General features: G+C 39.0%; 1 protein-coding gene across 1 annotated transcript; it reads left to right on the plus strand.

Annotated features, from left to right (window-relative positions):
- Positions 1 to 492: 492 nt before the first annotated feature.
- On the plus strand, positions 493 to 19,932 carry pwp2h (PWP2 small subunit processome component). Its single transcript, XM_017458040.3, has 21 exons — positions 493 to 651; positions 2,227 to 2,339; positions 4,184 to 4,278; positions 4,355 to 4,454; positions 4,567 to 4,710; positions 5,866 to 6,001; positions 6,237 to 6,511; positions 6,666 to 6,809; positions 7,537 to 7,607; positions 8,857 to 8,993; positions 9,068 to 9,216; positions 9,449 to 9,596; positions 9,774 to 9,924; positions 12,028 to 12,208; positions 13,736 to 13,883; positions 13,975 to 14,083; positions 15,253 to 15,318; positions 16,243 to 16,461; positions 17,529 to 17,679; positions 18,793 to 18,867; positions 19,521 to 19,932. The coding sequence occupies exons 1-21, from the start codon at positions 634 to 636 to the stop codon at positions 19,675 to 19,677; spliced, it is 2,787 nt and encodes a 928-aa protein (XP_017313529.2). The 5' UTR covers positions 493 to 633; the 3' UTR covers positions 19,678 to 19,932.
- Positions 19,933 to 20,659: the final 727 nt, after the last annotated feature.

Genomic DNA, 20,659 nt, shown 5'->3' on the forward strand with positions numbered 1-20,659 from the left:
GTTCACTTGCTGCCTAATAAATTATACCCCACTCCCTTGACAGGTGCCATTGTAATGATATAATCAATGTTATTCACTTCATCTGCCAGTGCTTTTAATGTTACAGCTGATATGAAAGGTCTACTGTCTACTGTCTAAGTATTATTATTATTATTATTTTAATAATCTTCGTTAATACTTGCAATGCATATTTTTTGCTCATGTTTATAAGTACAAAAAGAAAAGACATAATCTGTGGAAATTTGAAGTTGCTATATGCACTTTAAGTATATGAAAAAAAACAAAAACAGGACACGTATTTCCCCTTCACTGTATATAAAATGGCCATTTCACGACTTGTACATATTCTACATTACTGAGCCGAGGCATTTACTCCCTCTTTATCATTGATATTAATCTCGAACACTTATTATTCGAATCGTTTTTACTGATAATTTTGTCATTTTATTTTATAAACCATTTACGTTGTAATCTTATTTTGTAACGTCTGACCCGGAAGTACTACTCGTCAACACACCCGTACAGATACACACGTGTTTGTGGTGTAACGAAGCAGGTTCCTGTATATACCGGACTTTCTGCTCAGGTCTACACGTGAATAATGTAAATATTTAAACGCTATTTGAGACGAGGATGAAGTTTGCATACAAGGTATGTTCTGACCACATAACTCTCTCAACATGCTTACAGTGAGTCTTTCATTGTCCGGTAGAAGAGAGAGAGCTAAGCTAGCTAGCTAGCTAGCATACGGTTAGTTGGAGTTAAATTACAGGTAATGTTCAAAATCCTAACAAGAAACACAAAGGGCGTGTTTAGAAATAAGCCGTGCGTTTGAGTTTATCCATATCAACTCAACCCGAGGTGGTGGCACGAAGATATCAGTATTTACTGAAACATTTAGTACATAAAGTTTGATACAAAGGACGGGCCAGTCTTAAATATTGTAGTCATCTGATCATGGGTTTTTAAAACGCCATGCATAGGAAATAATGGAAAGGGAAATAAATCTGTGCGCTTGTAAATATTTCCGGCCAGAGTTAGTGTACTGCTCAGGTAATCCATCTCATAGCAAGGCTGTATCTGAGTTATTGCCCTTCAAAATGGCCGAAAAGTCATTCTGAAGTCTTTTCAGATTCACACAGAAACATCAGTATTGTAGACAGTTTATATACAACCAACTACTATAAATCTCCAGCTTGTGTTAAGTCTGTATCTGCAGTACTGACATCTGAAAAGTGCTTCAGATATGCAGGAATTGCAAAGGGACAATATTTCAGAAATGAAGACAGATAGATATATAAATATTTACACTACCAGTCAGAAGTTTGGAGACACTCGACTGAAATGTTCCTCATGATCTTAAAAAGCTTTTGATCTGAAGGTGTGTGATTAAATGTTTGAAATCCGTGTCGTAGACAAAAATATAATCGTGCCGACGTATTCATTTCTTTCATTAGAAAACTAACATATTATCTACAAAATAAATATTTTTTTCAAACGGACGACTCGGGGTGAGATATTCCGAAAAGCAGCCGATAAGAGTCCGGCGTCGGTGTGAACTCCTTTAATACGGTTTAAAAAGCATCTCAGGGAAATTCCTCAAGAAATCAGTTGAGAAAATGCCAAGAATACATTTCTGGAAATTCTTGGCAAAAAGGGCGTCTACTTTGAAGGTGCTAAAATACTCAATTATTTTGATTTATTTTGGATTTTTTATCACAACATAATTCCCATAGTGCCATTTGTGTTACTCCAGAGTTTTGATGACTTTATTATTATTATTATTATTATTATTATTATTCTAAAATTTGGGGGAGAAATAAAGAATGAGTGTGTCTAAACTTTTGACTGGTAGTGAACGTACATAACACTGATCACAACATTATACAAGAGTGCATCTTTGTTGGATCAGTGAAATAAAAACCAAGAAAAAAGTGAAGAAAGCTTAATTTGTACAAGAAATCTGGCACTCGTTCAAAATAAAACCACCTATATGTTGTGAAGTATCAATATCTAATCAGCAGTACTGGGTAATTCTCAGTTGCAGTGAGTGTGAGTAGGATACAGAGGTTTTTCAGAATTTACAGGATTTTCATGAATGCCAAGTTGTTTATCTAAAAGCTCGTATAAAATATTTGTAATTAAAATAAAATCCATTTGTATCCACTTTTTGGACTTTGGTTAAATTGACATGGAATGACCTGCTTGTTTACTTCCTGTTTGCAGTTTTCCAACTTATTGGGGGCTGTTTATCGCCATGGGAATCTGACGTTCTCTAAAGATGGCAATTCAGTCATCAGTCCGGTTGGAAACCGCATCTCTGTGTTCGACCTGAAGAAGTAAGTGACACACACGTGATCAGTTTTTGTTTCTAGCATTGGCAGGGTTTAACATTCCATTTCAACACAGTCAGCTTTGTCAGCCAACCATCAGACCGTGTCCAGAAAATTAAACAAAGAAGAAGGACTAAATACTATTTATACCACAGCGCCATTGAATTCTCAAATCTGATTGGTCAGAAGGTGTTGATCCATTTCCTTTACAGCAGCTCTGACAGTAGTTATGGCTGCAAGACAAATTACAGGTTTATATTAATGCCTGATATATATATATATATATATATATTTGCAGTAACTCATTCACGGGGACTTGAGTCATTCACATGCTGAACACGTCGCATGACTAACAAACACATTTTAAATAATGCGTTTATATTAAACAAGGGGAAAAATTTCGAGATCCATCTTTTCACACTGAGGACAACTGAGGGATTCGTACACAACTATTACAAAAGGTGTAAACATTCACTGATGCCCAAAAAGGCAACACGACACATTAAGAGCCAGGGGAGTATAAACTTTTGAACAGGATGACCGGTGTAAATTGTTATTTTGTCTTCTGGGAAACATGTAAATATCTTATTTAGTATCTGAAGGGCAGTACTAAATGGGGGGGAAAAAAAAGATCTTTAAACAAAATAATTTACACCAATCATCCTGTTCAAAAGTTTACACCCCCCTGACTCTTAATGTGTCGTGTTGCCTTCTTGTGCATCAGTGAATGTTTACATCTTCTGTAATAGTTGTGTATGAGTCCCTCAGTTGTCCTCACTGTGAAAAGATGGATCTCAACATCATATAGTCACTGTTGGAAAGAGGTCAAATATACAGAAGATGCTGGAAAAGTAAAGAATGTGCAGGACCTGGAGGATTTTTCTGAAGAACAGTGGGCAGTTTAACTGCTCAGGACAAACAAGGGACTCGTGAAGAACTATCACAAAACATAAAAACAGTCGTGGATCATCCAGGGAACACACACAGTATTAATAATCAAGCGTGTGTAAACTTTTGATCTGGTTCATTTGTGTAAATTCAGTTATTATTGTGTCTTGTAGACTGTATGTATACATCTGTTATGTGAAATAGCTGATTCAGGGCAGTGTTAAATAAAAACGCAATGTTCATGATTATATATTCTTTTTAATTAGTAACATTTTGCAAGGCATATGTAAACATTTGACCTCAACTGTGTAAGAGGACACTTCACATCAGTCCAAAGCCGACTCACAGTGCTTTCGTCAACGATTACAATCCTTTAATTTATTACAGAACAACACCTCGGGCATTTTAAGAGCTTATAGTTACAGTTAACATGGCCCGTAAATGAAAGAAGTTAGTTGCGTGTGATTCCTCACACGCAGAAGCAGTGACAGTAGTTCTGGCTGTAAATCGAATCACAGGTTTATATTAATGCGCTTGTTCTATTGTGTTATCGTTTCTGTAGTAACAGCTCAAAGTCAAACTTGCAATCGCTACAGTATAAAAAGAATGAAACCCTTCGGGACGTGCTGGTCACAGTGACCCCACGTTGCAATGGATGACATCACACAACCCCATCGCTAATTATTCTCTAACAGCAAATCCCTAAGAGCTTTATTCCTTACAGGTCAATCAGTGCTTGAATGAATGAATGAATGAATTTTATCCAGAGGATCTTACAGAAGTGCCTTAAACATATCCTTACACTAGCATAAATGTGGTAAGAATACCATGCAATTTATGAAAATTGTTATAAAACACAAAAACCATTTGTTCATGCGCTCATCCACGGTTCTTTTTTTCTTTTCTTTCATTGAGCATCAGCATCCAAACGATTAACACTACTCCCGTCCCTGTTGTTTCAGTAATAAGTCCGAGACGTTACCAGTGAGCACCAATAAGAATATTACCTGTGTGGGGCTCTCACCTGATGGAAATACAGCCATACTCGTTGATGAAGGTATCTGTGTCTTCTTATTTGTCTTCTCCTGATTTTTGTGCTGAATTGCTCACTAGTGTTAAATCATGCGTTGCAGATGGAGCAGCCGTATTGGTCAGCTTGTTGACTCGAGCTGTACTTTACCATCATCACTTTCACAAGCCAGTCAACAGCATCCGCTTCTCTCCCGATGGCAAGTAAGTTGCTCTAAGCGCACACACACACACACACACATCTGGCAGGCACGTATAACTCGATTGAAGTCTGTAGCCTACGTTAATTATGTGGTGTTTTGTCTACTTTTTATAGGAAGTTTGTGGTTACTAAAGAAAACGTCGCTCTGATGTACCATGCCCCTGGAAAGAACCGGGCCTTCAACGCGTTTGTTCTGGATAAGAGTTATTATGGACCGTTCGATGAGACGACCTGCATCGACTGGACTGATGACTCAAAGTACAGCACTGCAACTAACCACCTCACGCCTCCTGCTAGCACATATTTTCTTTACGCTAAGGCCTTGATGAATTAGAACAAAGGATTTTCCTGTTTACTTTTATGCTTGAGGTCATCAAAATGTAGTGCGAATCGCACGAAAATGTTTACAAAGGATAAATGATTAATCTAAGTAGTACCACTTCACTAGCATATGGTGGTGTTCTTTAAAGTCCCGGGGAGCATGGTGTTAAAGATTTAACAAGTCAATGGGGATATCTCCACCGCCAACAAGTCTAGTTGTTCTTGCTGCTAATTTGTATGACCCAAATGTCCTTAAAATATTCTTCATACTGACTGCTGAGTGGTGCAACAGGAATGAATCCCAAGCCCAATGATGCCACAACCAGCCATGCTGAGGCCATGCAGTGTGGATGGAAGGACAGACTCTCTGGCATACTCTCTCCCCCCTGTCAATCATAGCGACACCAGCCGATCGTGGGCGTCAGTGAGCTCATGTACGCCGAAGTGGGCGTATAGCGTTTCCTCCATGCTGCCTTGTGACGCAGTTTTTAAAAAAAAATTGAGGTTGGCTCTCTTTACATGTCTCCGCCATGAAGTACGTGTTCGCCCTGACCCTTCTGTGTTGGTAGCTGTCGTACTGTATGATAGGAGAGAGCTGGCTGGTGGGTAGGAATTCGTCGCGATATATTGGCTCTATACCTATAATATACTTCAACAGGAAGGAAGGTATTGAAGAAAGACTACTTCAGACACACTTGCCCTTGGTAATCTAATCTGTTCATGCACTGGATATAATGATAATTCCATGTAAATCCTGCAAACAATCATCCACTCCTTGAGATGCCATGTTAACGATAATCTCATACAATGGTACATAATAGCAGAGGCGTCAAAATATTTCCCTTGAATCCAGAGTGCGTAGTTCTGATGAAAGCTTGGGAGATGACCGGAGAGAGTAAAGCCTAGCCTAGAGTCCCACCCACTTTACATCATAAAAAGATAAAAGCCGTCAGAGGTCCTGTACAAAATGGGAAACCCAGAATTTATTTGTATTATTTGTGCTGCATTTCCTGATCACATTAACTCGATTGAAACGCAACCACACCTTCACTTTTATGTGGCGAGTTTTTAAGCTGTTCTTTGTTGCCTCAGGTGCTTTGCAGTGGGGAGTAATGACATGACCACGTGGATCTTTGGAGCGGAACGATGGGCGAATCTGATCTACTACTCTATAGGCGGTCATAAGGACATCATCGTGGGATGCTTCTTCGAGAAGGACAGCCTGGACGTAAGTTTTTAGCGTCTCCTGTTTGTCGACATGGTTCTGGTGAACGTATGGAGATATTTCCCTAAGTACAACTGATTTATCCATGTGTGTTGTTAAGAACTAAAAGCATGTTGTCGTCAAACCGGACGAACGTTCAGCTGCATTTATTGATGTTTTAGTAGCTGTGGGTCAAAGAGCATAAAAGACAAAGACAAAAAAAAAATTAAAATGGCCTGTTCTGATTGTCGTTCTGCAGTTGTACACCGTGAGTCAGGATGGCACTCTGTGTGTGTGGGAGAGCGACACTGAGCTCGATGGCTTGCGCAAGGGACCCAAATACTCTGAGCGGAAGAAGATGGCGGAGGAAAGAAAGAGACGGGCGGAGGAGGAATCCAAAGAGAACGAGGACGATGAGATCGAGGAACTGATGGGAGAAGACGGGCAGCCGAGGGGAGAGGTGATAAAAGGGAGTGCGGATGCGCCAAAAGAAGTGGAGGGCATCAAAAACGTCTGTTACAAGCAGAGAAGCAAGTATGTGTGACCCTGGATGTGCTTATCGAAACAGTAAACAGTTTGTTTTGCACTGACTTGTAAAATGTTAAACTATTGTGTTGAGGCTTTGTCTGGACAGTTGTCTTTGTGGTAAAGGTGTTTTTTCTTAAATACAATGTTTTTAAAACCACAGACACTTCTTCAACAAAGAGGGAGACTACAACAACCTGACAGCAGCCGCTTTCCACAAGGACACACACATTCTTGTGACGGGTTTTGCATCGGGAGCGTTCCACCTTCACGAACTGCCTGACTTTGACCTCATTCACTCACTCAGGTTTGGCCAAACACACCATGATGCCAGAATTCTTAACATTCAGAACCCATATATGTGTAAATACATATATATCTCTCACAAAAGTGAGTACACTCCTCACATTTTTGTAAATATTTGATTATATCTTTTCATGTGACAACACTGAAGAAATGACACTTTGCTACAATGTAAAGTAGTGAGTGTACAGCTTGTGTAACAGTGTAAATTTGCTGTCCCCTCAAAATAACTCAACACACAGCCATTAATGTCTAAACCGCTGGCAACAAAAGTGAGTACACCCCTAAGTGAAAATGTTCAAATTGGGCCCAATTAGGCATTTTCCCTCCCTGGTGTCATGTGACTTGTTAGTGTTACAAGGTCTCAGGTGTGAATGGGGAGCAGGTGTGTTAAATTTGGTGTCATCGCTCTCACACTCCCTCATACTGGTCACAGGAAGTTCAACATGGCACCTCATGGCAAAGAACTCTCTGAGGATCTGAAAAAAAGAATTGTTGCTCTACATAAAGATGGCCTAGGCTATAAGAAGATTGCCAATACTGTATATGTATGTTTGTGTGTGTGTGTGTGTGTGTGTGTGTGTGTGTGTGTGTGTGTTCCCTGCCTCTATCGAGACTTACAACATGTTATATTCTTGGAATTGCAGTGCTTGTATAATAATGGTTGATATTTGTATATTAAGGTTCAGTTTATTGTTGTTAATTTTTTTCCTTTTGGTGTAAACCACCAGTATTTCAGATCAGAGGATTTCTGCTATAGCCATGAACCCCACCGGAGACTGGATTGGCTTTGGTTGTTCAGGTACAGACTCTACCCCACGTGCCCATATAAAACTAATATGTCATAATGCCCTATACGTAAAGTAATTATCACTGGAGAAGCTCTGGGATTTTAGTCCTGCCCGAATACATCAGATTTCAGATATTTTTCCAATCTTCAGCTGTCCAGTTTGGATGATCCTGTGCACACTGTAGCCTCAGATTCTTGTTCTTGACTGACAGGAGTGAAAGCCGATGTGGTCTTCTGCTGTTGTAGCCCGTTCGCCTTAAGGTTCAGTGTTTGATGCATTCTGAGATGCTGTTCTGCTCACCATGGTCATGACGAGTTACTGGAGTAACTCTGGAGACTGGTGTGTGTGTGTGTGTGTGTGTGTGTGTGTGTGTGTGTGTGTGTGTGTGTGTGTGTGTGTGTGTGTGAAAATCCCAGAAGATCAGCAGTTTCTGAAATACTCAGACCAGCCCATCTGACAAGAACCATGCCACAGTCCATTAGGTCACATTTTTCATGTGAACGTTATAACTAAAGCTCTTGACCTGTATCTGCATGATTTTACACGTTGTGCGGCTGCTAAATGATTGGATAACTACATGAATGTGCAGGGGTGTTTGAAGTAGCCAGTGAGTGTATATCTCCAGGAAGCTGTGTTTACGATTGTCTCCTGATGAAACCAAAACCGAAGCTGGATTTAAAGCACAGAGCCGTAAAATATCGTCAGCGTTTAAAAGGACTTCGAGAGAAGTGACCCTACCTGGGGTTTTAGGCCTGTTATTGAATTCCTAGCACAAGTATAGCCTATGTAAGGATGTTATAGGAATGTGGAATAAGCAATAATGATCAAACCCTTTGATGGATGCTTAGAGCAGTCAGTTTTCATTCAAATGAGATGTACGTGGTGTGTGTGGAATTTTTGGTTTGACTGCCACGCATACATTATGAATACACACCTGTCTCTGTGGTTGGTGCAGAGATCCAATGAAGATAATTGCTACGTACCTGGACATTTTATCCTGTCCCAATGGCATTTATGGTGACATAGTGTTTAATGTTGTAACTTAAGTTTTCAGTGTGCTTGTGTTATTGTCCGTCCGGGCAGTTATGTGTCATTCAGAGTACATTTACAAAGATGTAACCAATCGAGTCCCTTTGAAATTCCATTGCTGAACCTCCTTTGGATAAACAAATCCAGCTAGAATAGTGTGATTGTCCCATTAGGAAAGTAGGAGTGAAATTGTTTCCTGTGTGTTTACCAAGTTGCCTGTTGGTTTTAAAGGTCTTGGACAGCTGCTGGTTTGGGAGTGGCAGAGTGAATCCTATGTGTTCAAGCAGCAAGGCCACTTCAACAACATGGCCTCTCTGGCGTACTCTCCTGACGGCCAGTATCTGGTCACCGGAGGAGATGATGGCAAGGCAAGTTTATTTTGCGAAGTGGGGATGTAAAATGAGTGACTCATGTGTTCTGTCTAACATTTCATCATTTTCAGGTGAAAGTGTGGAACACAACGAGCGGCCTGTGTTTCGTCACGTTCACAGAGCACACAAGCAGCATAACTAACGTCACCTTTACTACCAGTGGCTTCGTGGTGGTTAGCGCCTCTCTGGACGGCACTGTCCGAGCTTTCGATCTGCACAGGTAACAGAATATACAATGAAATCATTTTCATGCCCATTGCAAGGTCCAAAGACCGTGTCAGCAATGTGGAATATTGATATTGTGACCACGCCAAAGTCTGAAGAATTTTGTCATACATTTTGCACCACACACACACACATCTTGTTCTTTCTATCGTTTTTGTTTGAAGGTCTAGTGTGAACTTCACTAGGGCATACCAGTCAGGCAGTCCAACTTTTTTGTCTCTTTTTAGGTACCGTAACTTCAGAACTCTAACTTCTCCACGGCCGAAGCAGTTCTCCTCACTAGCGGTGGACATAAGTGGGGAACTCGTGTGTGCTGGAGCTCAGGACTCGTTTGAAATCTTCCTGTGGTCCATGCAGACTGGACGACTTCTGGAGGTCAGCCTAAACCCCTTTTATGAGCTGTATAATAATGAATAATAGCTTGTGGCTGCCGGTTAGCGCTTAATGAAATATTAATGTAGAATGGTAACATATATTATAGTTTGCAAGGGGGGCATGTTAAGTGTAGTAGCAGTGAATTTTGTGTGTGTGTGTTTGTTGTCTGTGTGACAGGTGCTGAGTGGTCATGAGGGGCCAGTGAGCAGTCTGAGCTTTAGTCCCACACAGTCTGTGTTGGCCAGTGTGTCCTGGGATAAAACGGTCCGATTGTGGGACATGAAGGACAGCTGGCAAACCAGAGAAATCCTGCGGCTCACCTCTGATGGTAAACTATATTAATGGGGCGTGTTCGCCTAATTAAAAAACATGTTTGTAGAATCTGGTGTGTGAGGGTGTGGTGGAAGACTCAGGAGGCAGGCAGAATGTTATCAGAATTCCGGGCTCACATTTATTCATTCTGCGCGTTTCAACGCACAAAAAAGGACAATTCAACAGAAACGGATCTTTCACGAACTTGCAGCTTTCGCTCCATCAAGATCAAATTCTCGCTCCTCAGCATGTGTGTGTGGTTGGGTGGGTAGGGGTAGGGGATGGTCTTGCAAGCTCCACCAGAGATATCGCTGTCTCTCGCCAGTTACAGGAGTCACTGAAAGCACGAAGAAACACAAATACAGTGCTGTGAAAGTATTTTCCCCCATCCTGATTTCTTCGATTTCTGTGTATATATCGCATCTCATGCTAAAATAGTTTTAGGTCTTCAAACGAAATACAACATAAAACAAAAGGTAACCTGAGTAAACACACTATACAGCTTTTAAATGGTAATGTAATTTATTGAAGCAAAAAAGGTATCCAATACCAGCAGGACCTGTGTGAAAATGTATTTGGCCCCATAGTTACTAATTCCCCAAATCTATAAAACTACATTCATAATGGGGTTCAGCTGGACTAGACACAACCAGGCCTGATTACTGCAAACCCTGTTCAATCAAATCAACACTTATATAGAACTTTTTCAACAACATGGAGTTGGTTAAAAGGTCTTACCCAATAACACACTATGCCAAAATTGAAAGAAATTCCAGAAATTATGAGAAGAAGGTGATTGAAATACATCAGTCTGGGAAGAGTTACAAAGCTATTTCAGAGGCTCTGGGAGTCCAAATAACCAGAGCGAGAGTCATTATCTCCAAATGGAAAAACTCGGCACAGTAGTGAAGCTTCCCAGAAGTGGCCGACCTTCCAAAATTCCTCTAACAGCACAGCAACTACTTATCCAGGAAGGTACAAAAAGAGCCAAGGACATCATCAACGGAACAACAGGCCTCTCTTGCATCAATAAAGGTTCATGACTCCACTATCAGAAAGACACTGGACAAAAATGGCATCCATGGAAGAGTGGCGAGGTGAAAACCACTGCTAACCAGGAAAAAAATTAAGGCTCATCTGAATTTTGCTAAAACACACCTTGATGATCCATAAAGCTTTTGGGAGAATGTTCTGTGGACTGATGAGTGGAAAGTGGAACTGTTTGGAAGACAGGGTCCTGTTACCTTTGATATAAACCAAACACAGAATTCCACAAAAAGAACATCATACCTACGGTCAAGCATGGTGGTGGGAGTGTGATGGTGTGGGGATGCTTTGCTGCTTCAGGGCCTGGACAACTTGCAATAATTGAGGGAAACATGAATTCTGCGCTCTACCAGAAAATCCTAAAGGAGAACGTCCGGTCTTCAATCAAAGTTCAAACTCATACGCAAGTGGATTATGCAGCAAGACAATAATCCAAAGTATAGGAGTAAGTCCACCTCTGAAGGACTCAAAAAAAGCTGAATTAAAGTTTTGGATTGGCCTAGTCTTGACGTAAACCAGTTGATATGCTGTTGCAGGACCTTAAACGGGCAGTTCATGCTTGAAAACCCTCCAATGAGGCTGAACTAAAATTCCACCATAGTGTTGTGAAAGACTGATGTCCAGTTATCGTAAGCATTCCGTTGCAGTTATTGCTGCTAAAGCTGGCACAACCAGATTTTCAGTTTAAAGGGCAGTTTGTTTTTCACATGGGTGATGGGGGTTGGATAACTTTTTTTTTTTTTTTTCTCTCTCTCTTCAATAAAATAAATAAGTATATATAGTGTGTATAGTCTGTATAGTGTGTTTACTCTGGTCGCCTTTGTTTTATGTTGTATTTCATTTGAAGATCTGAAACTATTTAGTATGAGAGAGAGACAAAAACAGAGGAAATACATTTTTACAGCACTGTAAGTAGCCTGGCGGTAATAAGACACAGGTGAGAATCATCACATCGCCGGTTCAACCTGCCTCCTCTCATCATAATGATGAATAGAGAGTGGGAGAATCTTAAGTAAATATTGTAAGAGAACACTTCCTGGATATACGTATCAGACTTTTCCCTTCTGCTCAGGTCTGGGAGTGACTTATCGTCCGGACGGTCAGGAGTTGGCCGTGGCCTCTCTGGATGGTGAGATCACGTTCTGGAATCCTCAGACAGCGACTCAGACTGGCTCCATCGTCGGCCGCCATGACCTGCAAACGGGTCGCAAAGAGACCGACAAGATCACAGCAAAACAATCAGCCAAGGGCAAGTGAGTATTTCTGAGGCGAAAATCAGCTGCAGGGCAGAGCCCAATTCCTAGCCATCTTTGACTTTAAACTGCAGAGTTTAATTTCAACCCACTAAAGGCATTCATTAAATGGATCACTGCCAGACCTCTGATTTCTCCTGATTCCCAAGAGCAGGACTGAACGGTCATCCTGTAGATCAGGGGTGAAGAATTTCAGCTCTGGGGGGCAGAGTACAGAACTGCGTATTGATTACACTAATCAAAAACAGGTCCTTTGGTGTCTCTATGTGGGAAAGCCACCAACTGTGCTGCACTCTTCAGGACTAGACTTAATGATTGTCGCCATAGATGGCAGGCTGTAGTCCACAATCCATAGATGTAGCCTTTTTGTTTTGCAGATCTTTTATTTTTCATCTAATTCATGGGTATTGTGATTGTAAATCTTTCTGCATGACCATCAAAATACTGACGTTTCACCAGAAGTAAGATGCCTGAAGAAACCGGAGAGCAAGAGCCAGGGTATAATAAAAGAGATGGTTTATTGCATGCCGGAAGACAGCCTGGGCACTCCTTAGTCTAAACATAAGTTGGACACGCCAAAGGCTAATTAGAGAAAAACATGGTCTTATATTATAGACTTTATTCTTAGAGGGTTGGCATATTTGCTCTTTTTTCCTGGATTCAGTAAGCCTAAAAAAATGGTTTAATCTCTGGTCCATTTATAAACAGTGTTATGGGGTTTGATCCACTTCTGGGGCTGACCATTAAGTAATGTGATTGGTTGAAATTGTCTAATCACATTAGCTCAAAAAACAAAATTTGAATAAAAGCAAAGCAGTTTCACTGCAGCTTTAGCTGTCGTTGAGCAGAAATAAAGCAATAATACATAAAATATATATATATATATATATATATATATATATATATATATATATATATATATATATATATATATATATATATATATTTAATAAATGTTATAAGAAAAACAAGAGTTTAAGTATTTATCACCTCCAATTTGACAAATATTTCACACACAGCAGTAATGACATAAAATCGTAGCTCTCCATAAGCATCATGAGCAGAAAAAAGACACCAATACATTGTATTTTTATCCACATTGGTAAATCAAGATTCTATGAAGTTGGAAATATCTCAATCCTTCACACAGCAGCCCTTTTCTTTCAATTGCCTTACATGAGAATACTGAACACTATTTGCTTTAACGTTTGACGAATTAATAGAGTGTCCCTGTAACATGTTCAATACAAATTCCACCAAAAAAAAATTGTGATTGGTTATCAGATGTTGACCTGCAAGGTTAAATTAATTCCCCAGATAGGATTTAATAAGAAATAATTATTGAAAGTTGATGTTGTAATCTGTTTGTTTGTTTGTTTGTTTTAAACAAAGAGTAAACTCGGGAAACCTTAGAAAGGCTGTATTAATTTTAATAATGATTAGTCAAGTATCGGTTATGAAGGAACGCCTCATCTGTGCTTATAGTGATGAAATATGAGAGAAATAATCCCACTCTAATTCATTTAGGGCCTTCACTTCGCTGTGTTATTCTGCCGATGGTGAGTCCATGTTGGCTGGTGGCCACTCAAAGTTTGTTTGCATTTACAACATCAAGGAGCAGATCCTCATGAAGAAGTTTGAAATCTCCTGCAATATGTCTTTAGATGCCATGGAGGTACAGTCTCATCTTGTCATAATGAATCTTAAGGGTCGGTAATCTCAGCTCATTCTGTAATTTTGACTCTCACGTCACTGTGCACCGTTAGGAGTTCCTGGACAGGCGTAAGATGACGGAGTTTGGTAGCTTGGCACTAGTGGATGAAGCCACAGGGGATGGGGATGGAGTTAATCTCAGCCTGCCTGGGGTCAGAAGAGGTGAGAGGATTTCTGCTGCCATGATTTTGAACTCAGTAAAGAGCTATTTTTGCTGATGATGAATTTTTTGTGTGTTCTAATGTAGATTAGGTAGACAAATGTGTTCGCTCAAACCTGCGTATTCAACATTAACAATATTATATCATGATTTATACTTAAGCTTTGTTTTTTTGAGGTCGACCAATAGTGAATTTTATTGATAACTAAGCTAATCAACCGATTAGTTTTTATAATTGAATATTCCAAATTGAGTATTGCTGAACTTTATTATAAAAATAAACAGTACTGACTGCACTGACATTTTAATGGAATATATATATATATATATATATATATATATATATATATATATATATATATATATATATAGAGAGAGAGAGAGAGAGAGAGAGAGAGAGAGAGAGATAGATAGATATATAATTTATGAACTATTAATAAATTTTAAAGTAAATATATGCAACCAAACTGAACCAAAAAGTAACCCTCCAAATAAATAAAAATAAAGACATCCAACATTAATCAAAAAACACTTCAAATATCACAACAAAGTTAGTCCCTGATAGTTTTTATTTCGCCTCTAGAGGCCGTTTTCATATTGCATAACAACAGAGGACCCTTCTCAGCTGCTCCCACAATGGTCGCAACCAGGAAATGCTATAGGTGTAGATTTTTGTAGGTAACGAGCAGCTGGTTATCGGTGTCGATTAATGGGCAAAACCGATACATTGGCCGACCTCAAAAATTGTTTAATCACAGCGGTGTTCTCAGTTTTTCAAATTTGATTGGTCAGAAAATGTTCATTTAGTTTTCTGTAGCAGCAGCGCTTACAAAAATGCTGACTTCAAGGCATTTCATAGGTTTCTATTGCTGAATTCATTCAAGTACATATTGTTTCTGTACTAACAGTTTATACACAAGGACTTGTGTTGTGGATGCGCCACATAATCTAACATTATTAATAAACAGATGAACGTATTTTGTAATGCGTAAAAAAAAAAAAATTGTAAAGTCTTCAGGACAGAGGACTTTGTGCTCAACATGGAAGCACACAGTTATCTCAAGCAGCTCAATCGAAGAACGAGGCCCAGTTGTGTAATGTAATGCAAGATTATGCTCTGTCAGTAAAGAGAACTGTCCTACAGTAACTCTCGCATGTTAAACCCCTTCAGGTGACATGAGCTCACGTCATTTCAAGCCAGAGATTCGCGTCACGTCTCTCCGCTTCTCCCCCACTGGTAAGTAAGCTTTCTATTCTTGTATATGCTTTATTTATATATATATATATATATATATATATATATATATATATATATATATATATATATATATATATATATAATTTTATTTTATTTTATTTTTTTACATTTATGCTATGAAACAGATTTATGTCATTTATAGCTACTTAAGCAAACCGAGTCAGGTTCCAGAGGTTGTAATGCTATACATTAGTGAATCTGATTATTAGTAAGAACAAGTTTACATGTTACTTCACGGTCAGCATCAGCTACGAGATTGGTAAACAGCGGTAGAATCCACTGGTCAATCTAGTTCCAACACAACTAGAGCTATATATAATATAAAACACCATGTTGCTTATACAAAAAACTATAACACATACCATATTAACAAATCACTAAAATACATGCAAAACACAAACTTTAGAGGAAATCTGACTCTGTGATTTTCATTCGCAATGCTTTATGGGATCACTGTACATTCACTTGTAAAAGACAGTAAGTATAGTATTGTAACTTTTTCCACTCTTAGAAATAATTGTTACAAGGGCATGAGTTATTTTGTTGCTGGTTGGTTTGATGCAATGCTTCAAACATTTTAATTTAAGAATTTTGGAGTGGAGAAAATGTATGAGAAATTTACTCCTGGAACAGAAGGCTGTTTTAAAAAAATAAATAAATAAAATAATAAAAAAAAATGCATGGTCACATTTCAGCTCCTAAAACATTCAGTTTTGTTTAGTCTGATTAGCAGTTTTGTTTAGTCTGATCACCTCGGGACTTGGTAGAAACGATAACACCATAGGATTGCCGTTCAGCATCAAAAAGATTGTATTGCTTTATTTTGGTTTCTCCAATCAGGGCACGGCTTTGTTATATGAACACAAAATCATATCGTATTGTCAATGTCTGTCCTTCAATCAGGACGCAGCTGGGCGGCAGCCTCCACGGAAGGTTTGCTTATTTACTCCCTAGACGCCTCACTGGTTTTTGACCCCTATGACCTGGACATGGATGTCACACCAGCCAGCATCCGACGTCAGCTGAGGAAGAAGGAATGGACGTCAGCAATTGTGCTCGCTTTTCGCCTGAATGAGACCTCTCTCATTAGAGAAGTGCTGGAAACTGTGCCTTATGACCAAAGTAAGTACAAATGGTAATCTTTATATATTTCAACGGATGTTTGATTTCATTCAGAGTCCTCATGTCCGAACATTTCCGGTAGACCAGTGGTAAGATTGTAAGAAAGTTTTCCCAGAAGAATGGCGCATTAAAATGAACCTAACCTTTAAGTCTTTCTCTGTTGGATGTTAAACATCTACTTATGGCAGAAAAAAACAGCATAAAAATAAACGCTATAAAAATCCCTGATGGGAGATGAGTTACGTTTACCATGCCAGAGGTGTGCTTGTCCTCCCAATACATGCATCCCAAGTGTCTTTTACTCTCTTTTACTCTCACACTATCTGTTGTTACCCAGATGAGGATGGGTTCCCTTGAGTCTGGTTCCTCTCAAGGTTTCTTCCTCATATCATCTTATCATCTCCACACACTTAAAATCTGTATCCTGTTTTATATTTCTGTTAAGCTGCTTTGAGACAATGTCCATCGTTAAAAGCACAATATAAATAAAATTTAATTGTAAAAGTTATATTCGTTTAATTAATTAAAGAATGTCATATGTTTACCGGTTTATATTTACATTTAATGTTGAGGTCTGAGTGAGTATACTCTTTAGTAAATAGTCATTTCCTCACCAGCATTGTTTCTTTTTCTTTCTCGAAAAAAAAAAACTGCAGCTTGTCATGTTATTGAGAAACTGCATAGCATCCTCTATCCTGAAGACTTTCCTGTGATGGGAAACCTACTGACATATCCGGTCGAGCTTATCTATAGAGCGACGCTAAAAGAGCTGTTGACTTAAGCGCTCCACACAGAGTTCAAATTTGGCTTGAACTAAAAATGATGTGGCTCTTCATTTCAAGTAGAATGACATAAAGTGTTATGAAATCTAAATTTGGCCATTTGTATTATTCATAAACACACATCCTGTTGTGCCAGAGCCTCCTGGCTAATGCTGGAGCAGTCAGACGATTAAGGGTCTTGCTCAAGGACAGCTGTGTTAGGACAGGACGGTCCTGGCAGGTTGATTACAGAATAAAAAAAGAATTGCATCTTTTTAATTGTGGGCTTCTCTTTTGCGCATTAAGTTGAAGTGGTGTCCAGCTCCCTACCAGACGTGTACGTGGAAAAGCTGCTGGACTTTGTGGCTTCGTCTCTGGAGAAGTCCAGGCACCTGCATTTCTACCTTACCTGGGCGCACAATCTCCTCACCATACATGGGCAAAAGCTCAAGAACAAGTAAGAAGGACCAAGAGTACACATTTTTGTGCAGATCACAGTTTATTTTAATTGTTAAAACGTACTTATTTTCTAGCTAGCACGATCAGAATAATAAAAAAATTTTTATAGACTATACAATAAACTTGACTTGTCGTATCAAGTAACCACAACCCACCCTACCAGGAATTAATTCTTAAATGCATTCCATTCCGCTTTGATGTGGAAAAACGTCACCATCTGTCTTTTATTTATGCTATATCTCAAATGGCTTCATGTGCATAATAGAACACTGTATGCCCAATAGAGTATGTATTTGAGATTTAGCTATAAAATAGAGTGACTCCAAATAAATGCCTGAAATGACCTACTTATATGTAATAGCTCTTTCGTTTATTTATGTAATGAACCTGTTGGTGCACCAGCCAAAAAACGAGAACATTGTTCATCTATCTGTCTAAGTTCAAGTGTTAATAGCTACCGATTTACTCATTTAATCATAAGGCAAATGGCGAGTGCTTACTGAAAATAACTACAGAATCTGTTAGAAAACTTTTCTACAGAGTTGTGCCTTTTTAAATTTAATTAGTTTATATGTAGTAATCACCATCATCGTTTTGTACATCGAGCGACCCAAAATGATTAGGAAACGTGCTTCAGTAGACTAGCATTGGAGGCCTGTGAATACGCCAAATAATTCAAATAACATCGGAGTAGTAACTTTTGTCCAAGCCTTTTTCATGTTTAAAATGGACAGATAGAAAAATTAAAATTCAGGTGCAACAGAACGCATAAAGAATGTGTTTATACATGCAGAGTGGCCCAGATTCCTGTCCATCCATACCCATACAGTGTGTATACACATCCATGAAATCATGTGCATATAACCTAGGATTAAACAAAACGGTTCAGTCTAACAAACAGCAAAATTAAATATTGTGCCATATTGTGACTGGATACGTGGAAAAATACCAAGTTAAGCACAATAAGCATATTACATTTAATACAATGTACAATAGTCCTTCTACTTACTTGCTGTATGCTTGATTTTGCTGAAATAGCTAAAATGTGAAATGATGCTGTTGTCCTTAGCATTAATTTTTTGCAAATTTAACTAGCATATTTCATTGACAGGTCATCAGCAATACTCCCGACTATACAGCAGCTGATGAAGAGCAGCCAGAAACACCACGATGACCTCTCCAAGCTGTGAGTCCAGAAACGCCACTGACACAAAACACATCAATTATAGTCCAGCTCTCAAAGGCTAGAGAGCATCCAGGCTCCAAGCTTTAATTTCATTAAGGACTAAACCAGAGGTTCTCAATCTGTTGTAACTAAAGAACCGCCCCTCACTGAACAGAACAGATGCAGTGGGAAAGCGAGACCTCACACTTGCAGGACAGTACTGGCGATATTTGGAAAGTCGCTAGATTTGTTGTTAGGCGCCCGCCCCCCAAAACAGTTGCTAAAGGGGTCTGAGAAGTTGCTAAGTTGGCAACACTGGTCTGCACTGACTGTTACTAAAAAGGCAAGCCAAGCTCCGCCTCTCCCCAGCAAAAAGAAAATAATTTTTCCATTTATGCACATTCTATTTGAAAAGCAATAAAATGCACGAGTACCCAAATGCTGTCCTGTGTTTTTTTTTCTTTTTTTTTTTTTTTTCTGGAAAACAAATTTGTGCCCCCTTCCGATCTCTCCACACCCCCCGGGTTGAGAACCATTGGCCTAAAGTATAGTGCATGCCAGTCATTTGTAGTTACTAGTATTTTTTTTTTAAAGTAGATTGTTAATGCTAAACACATTATTTGACAATTGAAGTCCAGTATTTAACCACTTAAACCAATGGCATTTTTCCCCAGCTGTGACTGGAACATGTACACTATTCGCTACGCCATGGCTCTGTCCAAACAGAGAGGGATGAAGAGGACGGCGACAGATTCCCTTTGTGAGGAAGACGAGGATTCTTCAGAGGTCATGAGTTCAGAGGATGAAGAGGTGGATATGATGATTGAGTGACTCATAGTGGAGAACTGACTGTAAAACTAGACTCCTATATGAAAAATAATCTGAACCAAGAACTGCAGGAAAAATAGGAAAGCTGGACTGGACCACTTTAAAGAATGGAGCGTTCTCTTCGGCCTGTTGAACACACGTACACCATCTGAACCTATTTATCATCTTTTATACATGTCGATAACAGTATTTACCATCAGTAATTTTATACAGTACATGTTTGTGTGTATAACATGATTAAAAATACTTATCTTTTTATTTTTTCGTCTGTTACCATTTTCATTGTCACCTATATTTATGGATAAAGCGCCACCCCTTCTAGGCTGGCTGGACCCCTTGTTTTAGTTGGTCATCGGTTGGTGGCAGAATTTGAATTTAACTGACAGAAGAGTCAGTCTGTGCTCAAAGAAGGGGTACTCTGAAATTTCCATAATGCCAAAAGAAACAAATGTGATGTAGTTCATATGTTCATATGCATGCTTGCTAATTTTGTCATTAAGGAAATGCTTAAAAAAATAAATTAAAAAGGGTATGTCTTACCAGCACAGAGTCTTCCAAGAAGCAAACAAATTTGGCATGTTTGCTCCCTGGTAAAAAAGCTGAGACCAGCATAAAACATGTTTCTTTCTTTTTTCAGAAACTGCATCAGCAAGTTCGGCTAGTCTACCAAAACTATAGCAAATTTGTGAAGAAAGCTGTTTCTCTGAAATCAGAGAACTCAGAAAGGATAATATATATTTTTTTTTTCCACTGTCTTTTTAAACTAATGTTGGGTATAGTTTCTTCCGCTTGTTTTATTTTCAGTTTATTTATATAGTGCTTCTAACAACATACATTAGGCCTCATGTGCCAAGTTGTGTGTAAATGTTTTCGTAGGCCAAACTAAAAATCCCTCTCCGATATGCCACAGTTTTGTTTTTGTTCTTAACGCTGATTGGAATCGTACTAAAAAGTATGCTGATGAATCACCTGTAAAGTGCAAAGC

The sequence above is a fragment of the Ictalurus punctatus genome, chromosome 26 (assembly GCF_001660625.3).
Source record: "Ictalurus punctatus breed USDA103 chromosome 26, Coco_2.0, whole genome shotgun sequence".
NCBI classification, from domain to species: domain Eukaryota; kingdom Metazoa; phylum Chordata; class Actinopteri; order Siluriformes; family Ictaluridae; genus Ictalurus; species Ictalurus punctatus.

Coding starts and splice junctions, on each gene's coding strand:
- pwp2h (XM_017458040.3), top strand. Junction 6,002..6,236: donor TCGAGAAGGACAGCCTGGAC/GTAAGTTTTTAG, acceptor GTCGTTCTGCAG/TTGTACACCGTGAGTCAGGA. Junction 18,868..19,520: donor CACGATGACCTCTCCAAGCT/GTGAGTCCAGAA, acceptor ATTTTTCCCCAG/CTGTGACTGGAACATGTACA.